At 42.3% G+C, this 23,625-nt stretch overlaps 1 protein-coding gene across 1 annotated transcript in view; it reads right to left on the minus strand.

The window, feature by feature from the left end:
• SLC1A2 (solute carrier family 1 member 2) overlaps window positions 1-23,625 on the minus strand; it is a 201,236-nt gene that overhangs the window by 77,619 nt on the left and 99,992 nt on the right. Inside the window, exon 2 of the mRNA XM_082270152.1 lies at window positions 295-434. Within this exon, the coding sequence (XP_082126278.1) occupies window positions 295-434 (140 nt within the window). The remainder of the gene's footprint in view (window positions 1-294; window positions 435-23,625) is intronic.

A 23,625-nucleotide genomic window follows, 5' to 3' on the forward strand; every position in this document is an offset into this window, starting at 1 on the left:
ATAGCACAAAAATAAAAAACCGCAGAGGTGATCAAATACCACCAAAAATAAACGTCTATTTGTAGGAAAAAAAAGGACATCCATTTTATTTGGGTACAGTGTCGCACAACTGTCAGTTAAAGTAACGCAGTGCCGTATTGTAAAGAATGGCCTGGTCATTAAGGGGGTAAAACCTTCCTGTCCAGAAGTGGTTAAATATGTCAATACATGCTAAATGCAACACATGCAATCCAAAATGCTGCCTTAAATATTGATGGTAAGAGATCAGTGAGGATATTGATATCCACGACTCACCAAATACTGTAAGAGTCAATAGAAGGTTGCTCCGAAGCTTGTCGCACATTCGCAGACATGGTGATCGATGGCGCACTTCATCTGAGGTCAGCTGACTATCGTGCATGCGCACCTCCACCTGTTTCGGGGTGTTGTTGGCACTGAAAGATACAAAGTTGCAGAAAACAGTTAAATTAAGAATTTTGAGGAAAATAAGGAATTTAGTCCATTTTGGAATAAGGCTGTAACATAACAAAATGTGGAAAAAGGAAAGCACTGTGAATACTTTACGGATGCACTGTTTGTAATTTTTCTGTCTTGTAGTGAACTGCACCAACTCTGTTTGTAGTGCATTGACATCTAGAGACAACTACTACAGCTTGGTTACACATGTCATTTGTTACATAGTTACATAGTTAGTGAGGCTGAAAAAAGACACCAGTCCATCCATTTCAAGCTATGATAAGTGTGTGTGTGTTTATGTCAATAGTACATTGTATACCCCTGTATGTTGTGGTTATTAAGGTGCCCATCTAATCGTTTTTTTAAACTATCGATGCTCCTTGCTGATACCACTACTTGTGGAAGAGAGTTCCACATCCTTACCGCTCTGACGGTATAGAACCCTCTACACAGTTTAAGGTTAAACCGCTTCTCTTCTAATTTTAGCGAATGGCCGCGAGTCCTTTTGTATTCCCTTTCTCTGAATAGTTTGTTCCCAATGCTAGGGTCACCAGTACGGTATTTGTACATTGATATCTTATCCCCTCTCATCGTCTCTTCTCCAGAGAGAATAAGTTCAATGCTTGTTGTCTTTCCTTTATAGCTGAGATCCTCCAGTCCCTTTTTTAGCTTTGTTGCCCTTTTCTGGACTCTTTCCAGTTCCAGCACATCCTTCATGAGGACCGATGCACAGAAGTGGACGGCATACTCGAGATACAGCCGGACCAGAGTCTTGTAGAGTGGGAGAATAATCGTTTTATCGTTGGAGTGAATCCCCTTTTTAATACATGCCAATTTTCTGTTGGCTTTGCTTGCAGCAGCTTGGCATTGCATGCCATTGCTGAGCTGGTCATCTACTAGGACCCCCAGGTTCTTTTCCATCTTTGATTTCCCCAAAGGCTCTCCCCCTAGTGAGTAACTTGCGTTCGTATTTCTGACACCCAAATGCATTACCTTACATTTTTCAACATTAAACCTCATTTGCCATGTAGTTGCCCACCCCATTATTTTGTTCAGGTCATCCTGTAAGATTACCACATCCTACGTAAAAGTTATTGCCCTGCTTAATTTAGTATCGTCTGTAAATACGGACATTGACCTGTTTATCCCACCCTCTATGTCCTTTATAAATAAATTAAATAGGATTGGTCCAAGGACAGATCCTTGAGGAACCCCACTTTCCACACCTAACCATTCTGAGTACTCCTTATTTATCACCACCCTTTGAACTCGCCCCTGCAGCCAGCTTTTAATCCAGGTACTCACCTTATGGTCCATACCTACGTAGCTTAGTTTGTACAGTAAACATTTGTGGGGAACTGTATCAAATGCCTTTGCAAAGTCCAGATACACCACATCCACAGACCTTCCTTTATCTAGATGGCAGCTCACTTCTTCATAGAAGGTTAATAGATTGATCTGGCAAGAACGATTCTTCATGAATCCATGCTCATTACTACTAATAATACCATTTTCATTACTAAAGTCTTGTATATAGTCCCTTATCGTCACCTCCAATATCTTACAGACTATTGATGTTAGGCTAACCAGCCTGTAGTTCCCCAGGATATATCTTGGCCTTTTTTTAAATATTGGTACCACGTTGGCTTTTTTCCAATCAGTTGGTACCATTCCCGTCAGTAAATTATCCATAAAAATTAGGAACATTGGTCTGGCTATCACCTGGCTGAGTTCCTTAAGGACCCTCAGGTGTAAGCCATCTGGTCCCGGTGACTTATATATGTTAAGTTTTTCAAGTCTAGTTCTGAGTCTGTATTCTGTTAGCCATGAGGGTGCTTCCTGTGCCATGTTATTAACTTTAATGTTACAAGCTGGGTTAATGTAGCCCCTCAATTCCTTTGTGAAGACTGAGGAGAAGAATTTATTTAGCGTCTTCGCCTTCTCTCTGTCCTTTGTAGCCAGATTCCCTTTGTCTGACTTTATAGGGCAATGTGTTCTTACCTCACTTTCTTACTATTTATATACTTAAAGAATTTCTTGTTTTTTTTTTTTAACTCTCTTCCGCTATGTGCCTTTCGTGTTCTATTTTAGCAAATTTCGCTCTTACATTTCTTATTGCATTCTTTGTAATTTTGGAATGCTGCCAATGACCCCTCAGCCTTGTATTTTTTGAAGGCCTTTTCTTTAGTATGCATTTTTACGTTGGAGTTTAGCCACCCAGGGTTTATTTTAGCTCTTTTAAACGTATTCCCCGTTGAAATGCATTGGCCAATACCTTTATTTAGTATGTTCTTAAAGCACTCCCATTTTTCCTCCGTGTTCTTTGTTCCCAGGATTCTATCCCACTTAACAGCGTCTAGCATAGAGCGCAGTTTAGGGAAATTGTCTCTTTTGAAATTCAGTGTCCTTGTATTACCCTTGTGTTTCCTATTTCTGCGATTGATACTGAAACTAATTGACCTATGGTCACTGTTTCCCAAGTTTCCTAGTATTTCTACATCCACAATCAGGTCTGTATTGTTAGTAATCAGTAGGTCTAGTAACGCATTGTTTCTAGTTGGTGTGTTCACCATCTTACCCATAAAATTGTCCTGCAAAACGTTAAGGAAATGGCGAGCCTTAGATGAATGCGCAGTTATCTCTCCTTGTTCTCCCTCCAGTTTAGTGCTAGCTAGTTCAATCATAAATAGACTTGTCTTGTTTCTTCCATGTTTCCTCAGTCAGCGTTGGTTCTTCGCAGAGACGGGGCTCAGAAAAGTCAATGAGGCTGATTTACCAAAGAGTCTGAGAATGTTTACACATTCGATCAAATTAAGATTTTGATTAATTAGTAGTAAGACCTCATCTGGAATATGCAGTTCAGTTTTGGGCACCAGTTCTTTTAAAAGGATATCGGGGAACTGGAGAAAGTGCAGAGAAGGGCAACCAAACTCATAAGAGGCATGGAGGAGCTCAGCCTTGAGGAAAGATTAGAGGAACTGAATTTATTCTCTCTTGAGAAGACGAGATTAAGGGGGGATATGATCAACATGTATTAATACATAAGGGGTCCATATAGTGAACTTGGTGTTGAGTTGTTCACTTTAAGGTCAACACAGAGGACAAGGGGGCACTCTTTACGTCTAGAGGAAAACAGATTTAGTCTCCAAATACGGAAAGGTTTCTTCACCTTAAGAGCTGTGAAAATGTGAAATAGACTCCCTCCCTCCTAGCTCACTAGATTGCTTTAAAAAAAGTCCTGGATTCTTTCCTAGGTGTACTTAATATAAGTGGGTACTAATATTTATAGGTAAAGTTGATCCAGGGAATATCCGATTGCCTCTCGGGGGATCAGGAAAGATTTTTTTTCCCCTGCTGTAGCAAATTGTATCATGCTTTGCTGGGTTTTTTCGCCTTCCTCTGGATCAACAGCAGGTATAGGATTATGTATATGGGATTGTATGGTTGGGGTTTCATTACTGCTTTTTTTTTTTTATTGATTGAGCCAGATGGACTTGTGTCTTTTTTCAACCTGACTAATTATTTAATTATCCAATCAAGTGAAAAGAAAATCCCTATTTATTTCTTTCCTTTGCAGACGATTAGATAATTGAAGTGAATAGTCACACAATTTGTTGTGTGAAAATTCCCAAATTCTTTAGTAAATTGGCATCATTATCTTCGTACACTTTGAAGGACAGATAAGACATCCTCTGCACTGCAATTAGCCGAAGTAAAATTGTGTCCGGTTCAACTTCTGTGAGTTATTGAAGAGTTAAGTCGCCTGTGGATGATGCCAAGTAAGCAGATGACTTAGAACAGACTGTATCTAAGGAGGTATGTAAACGCAAAAAGCAACATTTGACGCAGAACTTCCTTCCCTGAAGTCTTACAACCATTTTCTGGCTTTATACATACTTTATTCATGCAGTCTTCTGGTCGGTCCAGTGACATCACAGGTCAGCCCTCCGTGGGTGCACCCTAACTTCTGGACTGAGTAGCGCTCAGATGTGTGAGCACCCATCACTCCAGAAATATAATAAGCACAGTCTTTAAGATGATGTCCCCCACAGGGGGTGGGTCCATGAAACCCTGGGCTCATAGGAAGTGGGTTGCATTCAACCTTGAAAAAGTCTGGCGGCTAGCTGCGAAGAAGGACACAGAGGGTTGAGTGGTTCCTTTCTACTTTTTTTTTTTTATACCTTTCTTATCCTTTCCTATGCAAATGTAAAAAATAAAGGGCTATGAATATACTTTAACCACTGGTGGAATTCCATTATACCTACACCATAGCTGTCCGGTTTAGCTTTTCTCTAATGCTGAGAGAATTATTGAGGATTACGCAAGGAAATCCATTTTATAAATATTGTAGGTTTCTGTGACATTTCCAATAATGCGTTGTGACTTAATGTAATCTGCGTAACATCTGCCTGCCTCTTCTTATAATTGTGGGTCATGCTATCTCCCGGAGACCGGCGGACAGCTCCCGGAAAACCACATACCTCCCTCTACACAAACAGCCACTTCTCGTCCAGGACTTTCAACGAATCTCGCAAATTCATCCGCTGAAAAACCTCAATGCTTTTGAGGCTGCCTTGATTTATACTAATCATCACGGGGACGCAGATGAACTGGAAGCTCAAAGGAGCGGACGCTTGCCAGTAAACAACAGTTTGAGTTATTTTGCTTAATTTAATTTGCAAGCAGCGAACATCTGCCGCACAGTTTAGTGATTACCATAGAAACGGAAAATAAAAAAAAAAATACAAGACAATTATAGCTTCTGTCAGTTGCGTTATTTATAGGGAGAGGTGATATGGTGTGACGCAGCAGGGACTGTTAGCTGACCTGTAAAAGGTTGTAGATGGGCTAATTTGGGAAAGTGTCTTGCCTGGCAGAGCTCAGTGTGGGAGTTGTCATATGGAAGACTAAACTGGCAAAACAAAGCCTTTATTTGTCAAGGTTCCAGAATAACATACTTATTTTTTATTTCCGGTATTTATATAGATCAGTGAACTTGTGTCCCTTCATCGAAAGGGGGATTTATAGGCAGAGTACATGCCAAATGAGCATGGGGTGTGCAGTTGGTAATTATTCTATTATGAAGTGTGGAAAGGGGCTGGTGTACAGTATTTGTGTCAACTTGACCAGACACAATAAAATCTGATTCAACGGTCTCATTCAGATTTACGACTATGTAGGGTAGGGTTCTCCAAAATGGTCAATATTGAACACCAAAGGTTGATGGGGATATCCAAGAGGTGGATAAAATGGCTGTGGTCAGTAAATGTCTGGAGGTCAATAAATGATCTAATGTTGGCTGGGTCAGTTAATCTTTTGAGGTCTCTTTAGAGCTCCATGCCAGCCCCTAGTCCTGAAGATAGAAGGGCTAATGGTGAGACCAAGTTACTTAGAGTTGGATGGTCAGCCACCAGCAAGAGTGGTCTTGATTTGTCTATACCAACTGGCCCTTGTGACTGGCCCATGTACTTTGCGTTGTGTGTCTATGTCCATCGCCTACTGGGAAAGATATACATATATGCTCATTTCCGGACTGTGTGTACTCTCACACTTCAACCGCTGTTGGTCAGCCATTATGTACACCCACCACAAACCCTGTTGGTGAGCCAGTGAGTACACTCAACTCTAACTTAGTTGGTCAACCAGTGAGTACCCCTCAAATTCTATTGGTGGGCCAATGATTAAACCTACCTCAAACTCTGCAGGTGAAACAGTCCTTACACCTACCTCCAACTCTATTGGTAAGCCAGGTAGTACATCCACCACAAACCGTGTTGGTAAGGCAGTTAGTACACCCACCTCCAACTCTGTTGGAGAGCCAAAGAGTGCACCCATCTCCAACTTTGTTGCAGAGCCACTGAGTACATCCACCTCAAACTCTGTTGGACAGCCCGTGAGTACACCCAACTCAAACTCTGTTGGAAAGCCAGTGCGTACACCCACTTCAAACTTTGTTGGTCATGAGCCATTAAGTACACTCAATTCAAACTCTGTTAGTGAGCCATTAAGTACACCCAACTCAAACTTTGTTGGTAAACCATTAAGTACACCCAACTCAAACTCTATTGCAAGTGAGTACACCCATATTAAAGTGAAAGTGTTGACAGTATTCACAAGAAAAATTAAACATTTTTGAGTCCTAGGTTTGTTTACCAATGAAACAATGCCTATATCCCTATTATTTGAAAAGATTATCAGAAATGCTGCCATAAAGTCTTTATATACCTTCAGTTTTCATATAATAAATGTTTGGAGGCCCATTAACATTCTGAACTTCATGAACAGGGTTGATTAACTAAGGAATTTGGTGACTCCTGATGTGGGTTGAGACCAAGCAAAAAATGAAGACCACTCCTAGTGAGCACTATGCAATGGAGTCCACTACAAATATACAGGTGTTGGTCCAGCTCGGTACATGTGGACACATCAACCAAGAAGTGGAAAAGTGTGTATGACAACAGCCATCCTAAACAGTCCATTCAATTTATTTCCAGGTCATCTTTCACCCTAAACAGTAGTGGAAAAGGATTACCACACTCCGGGCTATAGCAAAGCTCCTTTAAAAAAAGCACAGATAAAACCCTCACATGTTTTGCTCTACAACAATGCCTCCTCAAGGAGAGAAATTGCTGTTTTAGCACAAAATGTGGATCTCTGCTGCCATTCTTCCAATAAAGATTTGTTGCTATAGTCTGGACTGTAACTTCCTTCCTTCCTTCCTTCTTTCCTTCCTTCCTTCCTTCTTTCTTTCCCTCTCTCATTCTCTCTCTCTCTCTTTCTTTCCCTCTCTCATTCTCCCTGTCTTTATTTCTTTCCCTCTCTCATTCTCTCTGTCTTTCTTTCTTTCGCTCTCTCTCTCTCTTTTTCCTTCTTTCTTTCTTTCCCTCTCTCATTCTCTCTGTCTTTCTTTCTTTCGCTCTCTCTCTCTTTTTCCTTCTTTCTTTCTTTCCCTCTCTCATTCTCTCTGTCTTTATTTCTTTCGCTCTCTCTCTCTCTCTCTTTTTCCTTCTTTCTTTCGCTCCCTCTCTCATTCTCTCTGTCTTTATTTCTTTCGCTCTCTCATTCTCTCTGTCTTTCTTTCTTTCGCTCTCTCTCTCTCTCTTTTTCCTTCTTTCTTTCTTTCCCTCTCTCATTCTCTCTGTCTTTCTTTCTTTCGCTCTCTCTCTCTCTTTTTTCTTCTTTCTTTCTTTCCCTCTCTCATTCTCTCTGTCTTTCTTTCTTTCGCTCTCTCTCTCTCTTTTTCCTTCTTTCTTTCTTTCCCTCTCTCATTCTCTCTGTCTTTCTTTCTTTCGCTCTCTCATTCTCTCTGTCTTTCTTTCTTTCTTTCCCTCTCTCATTCTCTCTGTCTTTCTTTCTTTCCCTCTCTCATTCTCTCTGTCTTTCTTTCTTTCGCTCTCTCTCTCTCTTTTTCCTTCTTTCTTTCTTTCCCTCTCTCATTCTCTCTGTCTTTCTTTCTTTCGCTCTCTCTCTCTCTCTTTTTCCTTCTTTCTTTCTTTCCCTCTCTCATTCTCTCTGTCTTTCTTTCTTTCGCTCTCTCTCTCTCTTTTTCCTTCTTTCTTTCTTTCGCTCTCTCTCTCTCTTTTTCCTTCTTTCTTTCTTTCCCTCTCTCATTCTCTCTGTCTTTCTTTCTTTCGCTCTCTCTCTCTCTTTTTCCTTCTTTCTTTCTTTCCCTCTCTCATTCTCTCTGTCTTTCTTTCTTTCGCTCTCTCTCTCTCTCTTTTTCCTTCTTTCTTTCTTTCCCTCTCTCATTCTCTCTGTCTTTCTTTCTTTCGCTCTCTCTCTCTCTTTTTCCTTCTTTCTTTCTTTCCCTCTCTCTCTCTCTTTTTCCTTCTTTCTTTCTTTCCCTCTCTCGCTCTCTGTCTTTCTTTCTTTCCCTCTCTCTCTCTCTCTCTCTCTCTCTCTGTCTTTCTTTCTTTCGCTCTCTCTCTCTTTTTCCTTCTTTCTTTCTTTCCCTCTCTCTCTCTTTCCCTCTCTCTTTCCCTCTCTCTTTCCCTCTCTCTTTCCCTCTCTCTTTCCCTCTCTCTTTCCCTCTCTTTCTCTCTATCTCACTCTCTCTCTCTCTTTCTTTTCCTCCCCCTCTCTCTTTCCACCTCGCTCTCACCCCCCCTCTCTCTCCCCCCCCCTCTATTTTCCCTCTCTCATTCTCTCTCTCTCTCTCTTCCCCCCTCTCTTTCTCTCTCTCTTTCTTTCCCTCCCCCTCTCTCTTTCCCCCTCTCTCTCTCCCCCCTCTCTCTTTTTCCCTCTCTCATTATCACTCTCTTCCCCCCCTCTCTCTCTTCCCCCCTCTCTTTCTCTCTATCTCACTCTCTCTCTCTCTTTCTTTTCCTCCCCCTCTCTCTTTCCCCCTCGCTCTCACCCCCCCCCTCTCTCTCTCCCCCCTCTATTTTTCCCTCTCTCATTCTCTCTCTCTCTCTCTTCCCCCCTCTCTTTCTCTCTCTCTTTCTTTCCCTCCCCCTCTCTCTTTCCCCCTCTCTCTTACCCCCCCCCCTCTCTCTCTTTCCCTCTCTCATTCTCTCTCTCTCTTTCTTTCTTTTACTCTCTTGTTATTTCTCTCTCTTTCCCTCTTTCTCAACAGTGCTTACATCTCAATGTCCCCGCCATACTCTTACAGACACATTCCAGGCCCACATGTCCTCAGCAACAGTTAATCTGCTTAATTTGTAAAAATCTCTTACAATAGTACTAGTTAGTGCTAACACAGGTTCTCTGTGACATCTAAAGGAAACCTGTTCAGATACAATATGAAGGTTGCCATCCTTGGTCTCCTGTAGCTCGTTGTCTGACTTGTCTTGCTGATCCAATGGCTTAAATTTAAGGCCCTGAATTAAGATCAAGAATTGTGACTTCACTCTGATTTCATAATCCCCATGCTTGTTCCAGGTCAGTAACTCATATTATAGAAAGCATAAACGGCCAGGCAACTCGTGTTTTTAAAAGGAGGTGAAGAATTGTTTCCTGGTATTTTTTTCCTGCAGGATTCCTTTGATATGATAAATGAACTTTACATCCAATTATACTGTTGCCTGGCCTAGAAAACTGGCTCATTTGTTTCTATCTCTCCAATACCTGCATTGATACCAGTAAAACATTTTTATATTCTATTTGCAGACATGCTTGGTAGCCATAGGATCGTTTGATGTATGTTGTGATTCACGTAGGATCTGTTTGGAAAGAGAACAGCTGATTGCCATTTCTTCTATCGGTAGAGATTTCTAAAACACCTAGACATAAGGGGTAACTTCTCTTTCATGGGAAAAAGTATAGCAAATAATATAAAAATAATGTAGTATATACAGCAGGGTTCACTAAATGGAGGACCGCGGTCTAGACCTGGACCAAGCGACAATCCTGCCTGGACCGAGGCCATGCCACTTATCAGCCACAGTGTTCCCTCTCTCTGGTCTCCGGCACGGTTGCCGATATCATCTTCACATCGGGCCGGAGGTGCTTCATATCGGGACAGAGGGCGGAATTCGGTAATCACCCGCTTGGTAATGTTATAACTTGGGCAGCTTCCACCCTCTCTCCCGATTTGCAGCACCTCCCACGTCAGGATAACGGCGGCCAGGTAGGAGGCCAGAGAGAGAGAGAACACCCAGCCGCTACAGGCCTCTGCCCTGGCAGTACTGTGCAGGGGAGGCTGATTGATGAAAGGGGGACTGTGATGTAAAGGAGGAGAGGGGGGTTATGACTGCAAGGTAGGGTTGCCACCTTTTCTTCAAGCCAAACCCGAACCCTTTACCGGCACACGGCCAATTTATTTTTCCATAGTATACACTATAGGATTATAAAAGACCTGGGACACATTTGGGCACCCCAAGGAGAGTAGTAACTATGCATGCTGTGCAAACAGTGGATGTGGCTAAAATGCTCTTGCTGACATCATTGCCACACCCCCCCAGTGATGCCAAACCTGCCCCCAGACAGCCTCCCGCAGCTCCCAGACGCCAATAGATTTGTGTGTGACTATCTCAGTTACTTGGGGAGCCACAACCTGGTCTGAATAATATGTCCGAGGTTCAGGCAGATTGAAACTTGGACACATGATTAAAAACCTGAACAGTCCGGTTGAATCCTGGACAGGTGGTAAGCCTACTGCAAGGGGCACTGTGATGGGTAAAGGGGGCATTGTAATGTGTAAAGGGGACACTGCAATCGGAGCCGCCTGACACACACATCGGCTTCCCCGCTGACAAACAGGGGCCGGTGCGCGCCGTCAGTGGCACGCGCTCGCCCCCTAGCCTACTGAGAGAGAGCGACGTAGAGCTACGTCGTTTCACCCAGGAGCGGCTGCCTGCCGCAGTAAATCTGCGGCGGGCGGTCGTAAAGTGGTTAAGCCTTTCTGTATTTGCTGGCAGATCTCATTTTTGGTTTGAATTTAGATTTCAGCACTTTCTGTCCTAACAAAAAGTTATAGATATCAAGTCTTGAGTGATATATTGGGGTTGATTTACTAAAACTGGAGAGTGCAAAATCTGGTGCAGCTTTGCATAGAAACCAATCAGCTTCCAGGTTTTATTGTCAAAGCCTAATTGAACAAACTGAAGTTAGAACCTGATTGGCTACCATGCACAACGGCACCAGATTCTGAGTGCTCCAGTTTTAGTAAATCAACCTGTATGTTAACCACTTGCCTTCTGGAAGATTTTACCTCCCTCATGACCAGGCCATTTTTTGCTATTCAGCACTGCGCTAATTTAACCGGTTGCCGACCGCCGCAAGTACATATACTGCGGCGGTCAGCCCCAGCCAGGCAAAGTGACGTACCGGTATGTCACTAGCCTGGGAGCCAATAGTGCTAAAAATATGCACTGTCACTACACTAATGACACTGGCTGGGAAGGGGGTTAACATCTATGTGCGATCAAAGGGTTAACTGTGTGCCTAACAATGTGTAATGTGTGCTGCTTTTACTTAGTGATCTTGCTGTTTTTCTCCCTGCTTTGCAGGGAATAAAAACAAAAAAAAAACAGCAAGATCGCTTGTCAGTGTAAGCAAAACAGAATTCTCTTCCGTGAATGACGAAGCCAATCAGCAGGGCCGGGAATCGATCATTGGCCAGGACCGGCTGATCGGCTTGTGCTGTAACAAATCACAGCACAGCCAGTGCGGAAGGAACGCGCACGCGCCTTACCCGAAAGCGCTGATCACATACCAGATACGCGATCCAGCGCACAGCATTCGCCCCACCACAGTAGATGTACGTGGGGCAGTCCACAAGCAGTTAATACACTGTAAGACCAATCTTACCCTTACAGCTGAACTCTGGGAATGAAACTAATAGCAGGAATACACGGTTCGAATATCGACCGATTGTTCGATCGCCGACCAACAAAACAGCGTTCGTTGGTCGAAATCGCCGCCAACATTAACAATCGAAAAAAATCTTTCACAGAGCAATGGATTTCATACATAGTGTTGGCGTTACACGTACAAGTGGAAGTGATGTAGTGTGCGTGAGACCTTGTAGCCACGCCCTTCCTCCCAGGACGAACGTTCCTACGCTCTTTGTTGAAGGGTCCGGCATTGAAACCGTATGTATATTTTTGCTGACATTTCTTTTGGCTTGTTTATTTGGAAATTTTTCATTAGTGTTTACGAATCTTGGTTCTTGAAGCTTCTGGGTCGCCAACTATTTCTGGTGTTCTGCATACCTTGGTTGTAACGAGTGGTTATTTGAGTTACTGTTGCCTTTCTATCATCTGGAACCAGTCTGCCCATTCTCCTCTGACCTCTGACATCAACAAGGCATTTCCCTCCACACAACTGCCACTCACTGGATATTTTCTCTTTTCCCCACCATTCTCTGTAAACCTGAGAGATGGCTGTGCGTGAAAATCCCAGTAGATCAGCAGATTTTGAAATACTCAGACCAGCCCGTCTGGCACCCACAACCATGCCACATTCAAAGTCACTTAAATCCCCTTTCTTCCCCATTCTGATGTTGAGTTTGAACTTCAGCAAGTCGTCTTCACCACGTGTAGATGCCTAAATGCATTGAGTTGTTGCCATGTGATTGGCTGATTAGCAATTTGTGTTACCAAGCAATTAAACAGGTGTACCTAATAAAGTGGCCAGTGAGTATACTTTAACCATTTGTTAGGACAGACAGGGGTTGGTTTACTAAAGGCAAATAAACTGTGCGCTTTGAAAAGTGCAATGGCACTTTGCAAGAGCAGTGGCTCCAGAGCTTAGTAAATGAGCAGAAGCTCTGCTAACTTCCATCATCCAATCATGTGCATGCAAAAATTATGTTTTCTTTTTTATCTTCCTTGCACTTGATTGGGTACTCTTTACAAAATGAATCTTTACCTCATTTACCAAGTCCTGGAGCAACTGCATTTTGCAAAGTACGCAGTCTATTCGCCTTTAGTAAATCAACCCCATAGTGTCCAAATCCAGTTTATGGCTAAAAATGAAGAACACAGTATAGAGAGGGTGTATTATGTTAGACCACAGAGTCTAAGAGCCGGTTCACACTAGGGCTAATCAAAATCACACCGACTTTGAAGCCGCTCCCTATAGCACGACTTCATCGCAGCTTGCAAACGACTTCTCTAATAGAAGTCAATGCAAGCAGCTCCGACTTCACCCCCAAGTAGTGCAGGAACCTTTTTCTAAGTCGGAGCGACTTGAATCCCTCTGATTAGAACGGTTCCATTGCACAGAATGGAGCGCTAGTCGCCTGACAAGTCGTCAAAACCAGGTACCCGCCCCCCCCCCCCCCCATACTCAAAAAAGTGTCAAATGTGGAGGGTGCAAACAAGCGGAGCTTCCCCTTTTGGGAGAAGATCAGCTTTAAATTGAAATTCAAAAAATTGAAAAGATGGCAGCGCCACATTACTTTCTACAGTACGTAAAATATTTTTTTATAAATGAAAAATACATTTTTTATGGACTGAACAAACTAGTGTGGCACTCCCTCTTTTCAATCCCTTTAGTAATCCCCTCCGAGTGTCTAGCAGGTCACCACACAGGTTGGGGAACAGCTTCCAGGACCGCAAACTACATAAAACATTGCAACAAATCACCACAAGGTTCAGAGAAGAGGCGTAACTAGAACCTTCAGGGCCCTGGTACAAGAAACCATGAAGGGGCCCCCGGTCTCCTGGCCCTTACCTTCAAGCCTTGGGCTCTTCCCACTGATCCTGGGGCCCTTTACTCTCGTTGCAGGGCCCTTTATTATGCTCCTGCAGGACCCTTTTACAAGTTCTGCAGTGGGCCCCCTTCCTGCCATCTTGGGGCCTCCACACGGTGGTGGAATGCCAGGGCCCGGTCGCAAGTGTGACCTTTGCGATCTTGGAAGTTCACCCACAGGTGTCAGTAGTTTTTATTTTTTGGTATTTTAATTGTATTATTTTTTATCATTTTATTTTATTTTTTTTACAATGTCACTGACTATGACTCTGTCCATTCAGAAAAGGAAGGAGCTGGTAAATTACATATTCACCGACCCCTTCCTGGTTCTTTATTTTGACACATCATCTGCAGCAGCCAGCAGGAGAGGGGAGGGAGGGAGAACCAGGGGAGCACACAGGGGCCCAGAGACAGCAGAACACAAGTGAACTGGATAGGAGGAGTGTTGGGGGCAGCATACAGAGGAACCAATCTCCTCCATTTTCCTCCTGCAGCTACAGGAGGAAAAAGGAGGATAGTGATTTCTCGACATGCTGCCCCCGCCGCCCCTCCTATCCAGGTGTACAAGGGAGGCATGGGGCCCGGTTGCAATTGCAACCCCTGTAGTTACGCACCTGGTTAAGAGCTTCTATATCACAAAAATACCCAAACTGGCTTAAAACATGTGAAATGAAAAACAAACAGAACATATCCCTCTATAGCATGTACTAGCCTCAATCCAAAGTACCACATGTTAGTTTTCTGCTTTCTCATTTCTCTGCTATCTGCATGATTCACTTTTGACAGGTTATCATGACGCCGCAGAATCTTGGGAGACAGCACCCTCCAGCACACAGATGATTGACAGCCACAGATGTGCATGTTTCTCTATGAGACTGTGTATATTTAGATGTGTTCTTTCCCTCCACTCCGGTCTCATATTACACTGAGGTCTCCTCTCTGAACTATGCAGTGTGCGACGTTAGATCCCCACCCCCCTACCTGCTGGAGCTGAGAAAACCCCTTCGATTTGTGTGTTTAGAAGACTGTAGAGATGAGTGTGCTGCAGAAAAACAGGTACAGCTTTTGAAGGAGGATTTGTTTCATCTCTGTGTATCACTTGAGGCCAGTCACTTTACTGAGCATATGTGAGAGTTTAGAACCACTCTAATCTAAATTTAAATCTAAAAAACACAGACAGATAGGATTTCTATGATGGAAGAGACCCTCTTGAACTCTTCTGTCATAAAGGAAAGGAAAGCGCAAAGGCAGCGCTCACAACAGGGAACACACATCGAAGATTAAGGGTGGAGTCCTTCACTGGGTGCTCTGGCTCAAATGGCCTCCAGCCATTGAATATGCAGCACCAAGAAAAATGTAGCCGGCAACTCCAGAATCCCATGAAAATCTTTATTAACTACATGACGGTCAAGATTAACAACAGCTGACGCGTTTCGACTTACGGCCTTGTTTACAGCCTTAGTTGTTATTTTTGCTACGCACAGAACCTCTGTCCAACTCATTTTGGCAAACACCCGAGTGCCAAATTGCCAGTCCAAACCAGAAGGTAGATATTAAAGAAGCCTGGTTTTATTCTGGCATCTTCAGCTAAGAATGGCTCGTAGGTCCCATAGTACGAGCTCCATGAGTGTTCTCAGTACCCTGGGAGGAAGGCATGAACACGTGTGAACAAATAAAACCAACAAATGTTAAAGGAGTTCCTAAACTTTCCTACACACAGAACCCTTGTTCAATTCTTTTTTGCAAACACCGGAGTGTACAAATTGCCACTCAGGGCTGGAAAGTAGATATTAAAGGATCCTGGTTTTTACTCTGGCCTCTTCTCCTTGGAATGTCTCGTAGGTCCCATAGTACAAGCTCTGTGAGTTCCTGATAGTCTGCAAGAAGACATGAACATGTACGAGCAGTTTAAACTAACAAGTGTCTATGAAAGCCCAAGCCCAGCTTATTGGCCCAGCAATAGCCACTAACTTCAACGCTTGGATCAATTGGGTCAATCCCAAGCCCAAACCCAAGTTCATCATAGACAGTGTATTTACTGCTCTTCTCAAGAGGGCGTGTTCATCTAGGTATATCTTGTAGGTCCCATAGTATGAGCTAAATTAACTCCTGATAGTTCCTAATAGTGACTGATCTCAGCACCTTAGCATGAATGCATGAACACGTATGACCGAATAAAACCAACACGTGTCAAAGGAGATAGTACAAGCTCTGTGAGTTCCCAATAGTTTCAGCACCGTTGCAGAAAGACATGAACATGTACGAGCAGTTAACCAACAAGTGTCTATGAAAGCCCAAGCCCAGCAATAGCCAGCAACTTCAACGCTTGGATGAAATGGGTCAATCACAAGCCTGAACCCAAGCTCATCACAGACACAGTGTATTTACTGCTCTTCCCAAGATGGCAAGTTCATCCAGGTAGGTCGCATAGTATGAACTAGAAGAATTCGTGATAGTTCCTAATAGTGACTGATGTCAGCACCTTAGCATGAATGCATGAACACGTATGACCGAATAAAACCAACACGTGTCAAAGGAGATAGCAAACATTGCTACACACAGCACCTCCATCCAACCCTTTTTGGGAAATACCAAACAGTACAGATTGCCAGTCCAACAGTCCAAACTTATTCTAGGATCTTCACCTATCAATGGCTCATAGGTACAAGCTCAATGAGTGTCTGATGGAGATTGGTGTCAGCATCATAGCAGGAAGGCATGAACACGTATGACCGATTAAAGTCAACTAGTGTCAAAGGAGATAGCAAACGTTACACACAGAACCTCCATCCAACTCTTTTTGGCAAGTACCACACTGTAAAGATTGCCAGTCCAAACTGGAAGGAGCCTGGTTTGAATCTGGTGTCTTCACCTAGGAGTGGCTCACAGGTTCCATAGGACTAGCTTGATGAGTTCCCAATGGAGAATGGTGTCAACACCATGGCAGGAAGGAATGAACACATTTGAACGATAAAAAACAACAAGTGTGAAAGTAGAGTGCAAACTGTTCTTCTACACCCAGAACCTCCATCCAACTGTTTTTGGCAAACACCTGAGTCTACAGATTGCCAGTCCGGGCCAGGAGGTCGATATTACAGCAGCCTGCCTGTTCTAGTAGCACAAGTGTAACAAGTGATATCTTGTGTTTTCATTTCACCGGCTGATTAAATTCAGCCAGATCAGCCAATTTTGTTGCCTGGCTGCGTCTGCCCATCTGAATCGAACGGCTTGCCAAGTCTCATTCTGCAAGAATGAATTGGATTCATTGCCGTCCTCTCAGGGGGTGAATGATACATGGGGGGAGGGGGGAGATATCATGAATTACATGAGGCTAGAAAAGGGTCACAGCTCCATTAACAATCAGAAGACGCTTCTCGGGAGAAAAGGAGCAACACATGGGCCCTGGGGTCCAACCTTTCCTCTGTCACACATTCCTGCCATTCATTAAATGTAATCCCTGTTTGATTGTGTTTTATTGTTTTTAAACAAGGCTGGAGTAATGACAAGTTTATCAATCAGAGACCGCCATGGAAATCTCTAATATAGACCTGTCATGTTATGTAAGACTTTGAAAAAAAAAACAACTCGGGTAAAAAATGAAAGAAAAAAAAAAAAACCAGAGCTCACTTTATTTCCAAGCTGGAAGACATCTAGAATCATCTAATCCCCCCACCCCCCCCCCCTGCCATGTCACCTATAGGCCCATGTGTTGTCGGCGCTCCATCCTTTTCTCAGCAGCAGCCATTCTCTGTCATAGGGGAGCCGGGGCTGCTGGATCACCTCCTCACTGCCTGACTTAACCCTGTAAATGCCCCACCTCTGCTCCCCAACCTTGTGCATTGCATGCCAATGGTGGAGGCAGTTGTGGCATGGCCCTATAGACTTGCATGGGTAGAGTTTGGCACAACATCTTGGCCATGGCACATGTACAGCCCTGAACGGCTGTATGTCTGTGCTCAGGTGGGCAGTTGGGAGGTGGTAAAACTGGCTCAGCTTGCTGGTTTTACCTCCCCCTTTAAGGCTCGTTCACACTTGCACGCATGCTACAAAAGGTGATTCATTTTGGAGCCCACTTGGTAAAAAATGGCTATAAGTGAACACACATTTTAATGCTGAGCTCAGGGAAGAGAGGAAGAAGCAGTAAAAGTTGCATGGTCAGTGGAGCAGAGTTGGCTTAGGCTGCATAGCACTGCACACAGGACATGTTAGGAGAGTGGAATCCCAGATGCTTGATAGAAATACCACTAAGCCACTGTGCTTTTCTTTATATTATATTATATTATATTATATTGTATTATATTATATTAAATTATATAATATTTTGTATTATATTATATTATATTATATTATATTATATTATATTATGTTATGTTATATTATATTAAATTATATTATATTATATTATATTTTATTATATCATATTAAATTATATTATATTATATTATATTATATTATATTATATTATATTATATTATATTATATCATATTATATTTTATTATAATATATTATATTATATATGATATATTATTGCTTTCTTAAAAGACAAATGCTTCATAAATAATATGTATAAAATCGCTAAATCCAAAAGCAAAATCAAACACATTTTGATGGCATTTCTGTCTCAAAGTACCTAGATACTACAACTTTCCAAAAATATTTTTGGTTTCTTTTTACTTAAAACAGCCAATCAGATTTTTTTTTGTCCTCTTCTCCCATTCCGTACTCCAAATATCAAAAGAAGTACGTGATTGGTCATTGCAGACATCAGGTCAGGAGGCACAGTGATGCACAAGGCTCTGTGCGAGACTGTTGGACCAATAATCTCTGCCTCTTACACCTTCAGACGTCTTTGCATCTCAGGCCGGGGCTCGGACTGCATTGAAGGGATTACGAGAGCGAAGCCCAGCGTTAAGGAATCTCATGAGGCGCTTTATTTGGGTCTCAAGGCTTAGCGTACGCCTTTTATCCTCCCTGGCAGATGCTCCCCTCTGCTGTGTGTGCAGTATGGCACAGGATTCGCGCCATCTGCTTGAGACGTTTCAGTGGAGAAATCCCAATAACTGACAATATGCAGTGACATTTGCAGACCGTTCTGTCATGCAGGATGCGGTGTATGTTTAGAAGGATTAATCTTTTCCTCTCTTAACCCAATTTGCTCCGCAAGACATTATACAAGGACAAGCAGCAAACTTTCCTGTTGTTGAGAAATTAGAGCACAGTGTATGCTGGGAGTGATAACTTAAGATCATCTAGAGCAGCCATTGTCAACCAGGATTCCATGGAGCCATAGGGTTTCCCAAGAGGTTGCTAGAGGTTTCTTGAGATGTAGCTGACTGGCCTTCCGTTGGATGGTGCTTGTATAGTTTTAGGGTCAGTACTACTTGAGAGAGCCTGCTGCATGAACCCAATGGTTGATGTTATTGGATGCCAGGAAGGGTGGCATTCTGACCACCAATGTAAAGGGCGTATTCTTCTAAGTAGCCACCAATGAAAGGGCCATTTTTCCCACAGACCACCAATGGATTGGTTTTAGCAGAGGTTCCCCGAGACCTGAAAACTATTTCAAGGGTTACTCTGGTAAAAAGGTTGAGAAAGACTGATATAGAGAGACATGGCTTACACTTAGTCCAAGTGCACTTGTGTTTGTATTTCTTAAATATTTATTAAAAAAAAAATCCAGACCCGGGAACAGTGGCCATCTTAGCGAGTGTTCCTCCTAGACATGATTAAAGTGACAGTGGGCTGGCGCCCTGCTGGGGAGAAGAGCCATAGCAAGAGATTACCATCTACATTATGAAGCCATTGCATCTGTTATGCGATGTTTGCTGCTTGTTTTGCAACTTAGGAGCTGATGAGTGTGCAGTAGTGGCAGTGTTTATACACACGTGGTGATGCAAGCTGCTTTGTTGGTTTGAGATTGGAAATGCTCACAATTTGGCCAACAGATTGTACTTAGAATAATTAAATTTCTGATAACAAAAAAGTGCTAGATGGGTAGAAATGACAAATAACATTAATTATGTCACCTATTTAATAAATAAAATTAAGGTCCACACAAATCCTCCCAAAATATGTGCAAACTAGGCAAAAATAAATTAATAAATAAAATGGTGACTATATAGATGTAGCACCCTCCTAGGTAGGTGCTAGGAAAACGCATTTGGTGGCTATTTTCTGCTTCTCGGGATAGCCGGATCTGTAGTTTGGTCTGTCACATGTTTCCAGGTGTGATTTGTTGGGTCTAAGGGAGTCTCCCCACTGTATCCAATAATGGAGCTTGTTGGACAGTGGAGGAAACCTAACCAGTAACAAACCAGGGTTTATGGCTGTCCCAGTGGGCGGGCATTGCCGCAATGCTACCTGGGATGGGCAATAAATCTTGAAGGAGTATGTGACAGGGTGTCTTTTTTCGGGAGCAAAGTCCCATGAGGAGGTGGTCGGGTGTCTCTCCTCCTGCAGGTGTGAGGAAGGTGGTTCAGGTGGTCGGCATAGTGAACCAGGTGTGTGGAGCTGAGCTGCAGAGGATCCAGAGCGCTGACAAGTGGAGCTGCGGGCAGAATCATCTTGGGAAAAACAGTGTCCGTGAGTACCAGGAGATCTGCCTAAGGCAGGGCTTGACAAATTTTCCTGAAATCTAGGAGCCAGCAAAAATAGGTAAGGAGCCAGTTTTTTTTTTTTTAAACAAACAACCAAGCTTTATTTCCAAAAAAATAACATACTAAATTCACACATAAAGACGACCAGAACCCCACTCTCCTCTATAGCGCAATCGGATGGAAACAGACTGTCTGTCTGTTTCCATCCGATGCCATCTGATCCGATCCACGGGATGGATAGAAAATAGAACCACCATTCGTCTGTTTTTGGCAGACAGGAACAGATTACTGCTCCATAGAGGATACTGAAGGGTCCGATCAGGTCTGCCTGAGAAACTGACAGGCGGACCTGATCAGACAGCCCGTGTGAAAGCGGCCTTCAGCTGTGGCATGGCGATGAGGAAAAAAAAAATAAATTATATATTATAATATATAATTTTTTTATAATAATTGAAAAAAAAATAGAAAAATAAATTATTTTTTATTTTTTTTATAATTGAAAAAATAAAAATATTTTTTAATAATAATTAAAAAAAAGAAAAATAATAATTATTTTTTTTAATAATTTAAAAAAATAAATTAATAATAATAATAACCACACTCCATATACACTTACCTTTTAAGCAAAGGTAAGTGGACAGGGAGATGAAGCCTGCAAAAACTTCCCTCTCATCTCCTATTGAGATGGACAGGCACTGAGGACAGGCAGGGGAAACAGCCATTAGTTACTGCTTGTCAAATCAGCAGCTCCCAAGGGAGTAGTGCTACATAGATATAAATCTAAAGTGCATACGTGAACAGGTGAATGTATAAACATATAAATATAAAGTGCACACGTGTACAAGTGACCACAAATTGTGAGGCACTCCCTCTACCACAATCTAAAGCCACTTATAATTGGTGATATGCTACCAATAATCAATTTAAAAAATAAATATGATAAATAAAGTCCAACAATAGATGAATAGTTCATAAAATATCCTCCAAAACTATATAGTCCAAAAGTGATATGTGCTTCTAATCAAATCTGTGTAGAGTTGTTTTTCCTCAACCTAGTGCAAAATTGGCCACTCACCAAATGCACTCAGGCCACAAGGACCTATAGTGCCCGTAATGTTCCTTTATCTGGAAAGCTCTTCCACTAATGGTAGCCCAGATCCCTCACAGGGGACTCCCGATCCAGAATCATATGCTCTCAAAAAAATATTAAAATCTTCATTGCGCAATGTTCTTTATTTCAAAACTCCAATAACAAGTTAAAATAATGTACACTCACATTTATGGGTGCCTCCAATGGCACTCTCTGTATACAATGCGGCAATAAGATTTCGGAATCGCCGCACTGCAATAGTGTGCGTTCCAACTGCGTTCCACCCCACAAGGACCTGCCGCGAACCGGAAGTGATGTAGCTAAGATACCTCAATGCATTTCACCGGAAGTGGCGTCATCAGGAAGCAAGCCTTACTTACTTCCTAAGGCTAAGCTAAGGTTTACTAAGGCTTACTTCCTGATGACGCCACTATATGTCCCTACAGCATTTAGAAGTATAAAGTTATGCTTGTATTCCATTACATCTATACATGAGCATGCGTATAAATGCCTACACACATAAATGACTGCCCTTGGGAGCAGATTTTTCTATTTTAATTTTACGAATCTGAAAGCAGAGCAAGTTTACCAATATTTAGGCCCTTTGTGCATGAGTCCATAGAAAGCAACAGAACTGTGTTCAGATACATTAAAAAGTACTGAAAAAATGATGTGTTTCTTCCGGTGGGGCACTTCGATTCCAGATCCAATCATCCCTATCACAATCCAGGGTGATCATGGAAATCTATTGGTGGGCAGAAGCCATCAGCCCAATAGGCCAAATATCCATATTTATAATACTACCACACTATTTGATGATGATTATTATTATTATTATTATTATTATTATTATTATTATTATTATTATAATACAGGATTTGTATAGCGCCAACTGTTTGCGCAGCGCTTTACAATGTGAGGGAAGACAATACAGTTACTATACAGTTCAAAACAGGAGGGACTAGAGGGCCCTGCATGTTAGAGCTTACAATCTAGAAGATAAAAATAATACAAAATAACACCCCATCTTTCTTTGATGCCCTCTCCTCTATACCTTTCCTTCTCCTTCCTTCCCTTTCTCCGTCCTGCTCTCCTCCTCTGAGTAGACCCTTTGGACTATACGTTACCTCTTCACCTTATATACATTTTCCAATCTATTGTTATAAATAAAACAAAAAGTCCGGTGCTCAATAATAATGAGTGATAAAAGACAATGACATCAAAATGTAGTATTGTCACTGTTGCCCCCAAAAATGTCAGTTAGGGGTCCGATCTGTCCGTCGCAATGTCCTGCTAAAAATCGCTGATCGCTGCCATTACTAGTAAAAAATAAATAAAAAAATAAAAATTACATACATCTTTCCCCTAGTTTGTAGACGTGATAACTTTTGTGCAAACCAATCAAAATACGCTTATTGGGATTTCTTTTTACCATAAATATGCAGCAGAATACAAATTGGCATAAAATTATGAAAAAATTTGATTTGTTATTTTTTTTTATTGGGAATGTTATATAGCAGAATGTGAAAAATACAGTTTTTTTTTTTGTTTTGTTTTTTTAGAACTGTCGCTATTTTTTTTTTGTTTCTAGCGCAAAAAAATAAAAAATTGCACAGGTGATCAAATACTACCAAAAGAAAGCTCTATTTGTGGGGAAAAAAAAGGACATCAAATTTATTTGGGTACAGCGTCGCACGACCGCGCAATTGTCCGTTAAATTAAGGCAGTGTCGAATCGCAAAAAATGGCCTCGTCATTAAAGGGGTAAAACCTTCCAGTCCAGAAGTGGTTAACATAAACCTGACAGAGATTCTAACTCTTTTCTACAATAGCCAAACCAAAAAAAAAAAATTGGCTTTAGATACATTTTAAAGTGGAGCTAAATTCTCTCAAACAACATTGACAATTTTTAATCCTTATGCTGCTAGCATTAACATTAACATCGGGTCCGCCGTTCACTCGCGCAGGGGGTCTGTGAGCGAGCGGGAGCGCGCCTCCAGCGGCGCGCGCTCGCTCCCTAGACCCTCACAGGCTAGCGACGTAGACCTACGTCGCTTTGCCTGTGAGGGGCTGACTGCCGACGTAAATCGACGTTAGGCAGTCGGCAAGTGGTTAATAAATACATAGTAAAGTCAATCATATTTACTTGTGTTAACGTGTGTTTACGTGTGTTGCCTTCTGGTTTCTGGCCCAGGCCAAAATGATGTCATGCATCCCAGGAGTCTTGCTTGTTTTTAATTTCATCTGGAGGAGGGGCTTTCTCAGCTAAGCACACCTCCCTTTCTGCATGCCTGAGCTAAGGGCAGATGGATTCCTCAAATTCAATGCTAAAAGAATCATCTGCAG

This window comes from Pelophylax lessonae, assembly GCF_965119305.1.
Source record: "Pelophylax lessonae genome assembly, chromosome: 10".
NCBI lineage: Eukaryota > Metazoa > Chordata > Amphibia > Anura > Ranidae > Pelophylax > Pelophylax lessonae.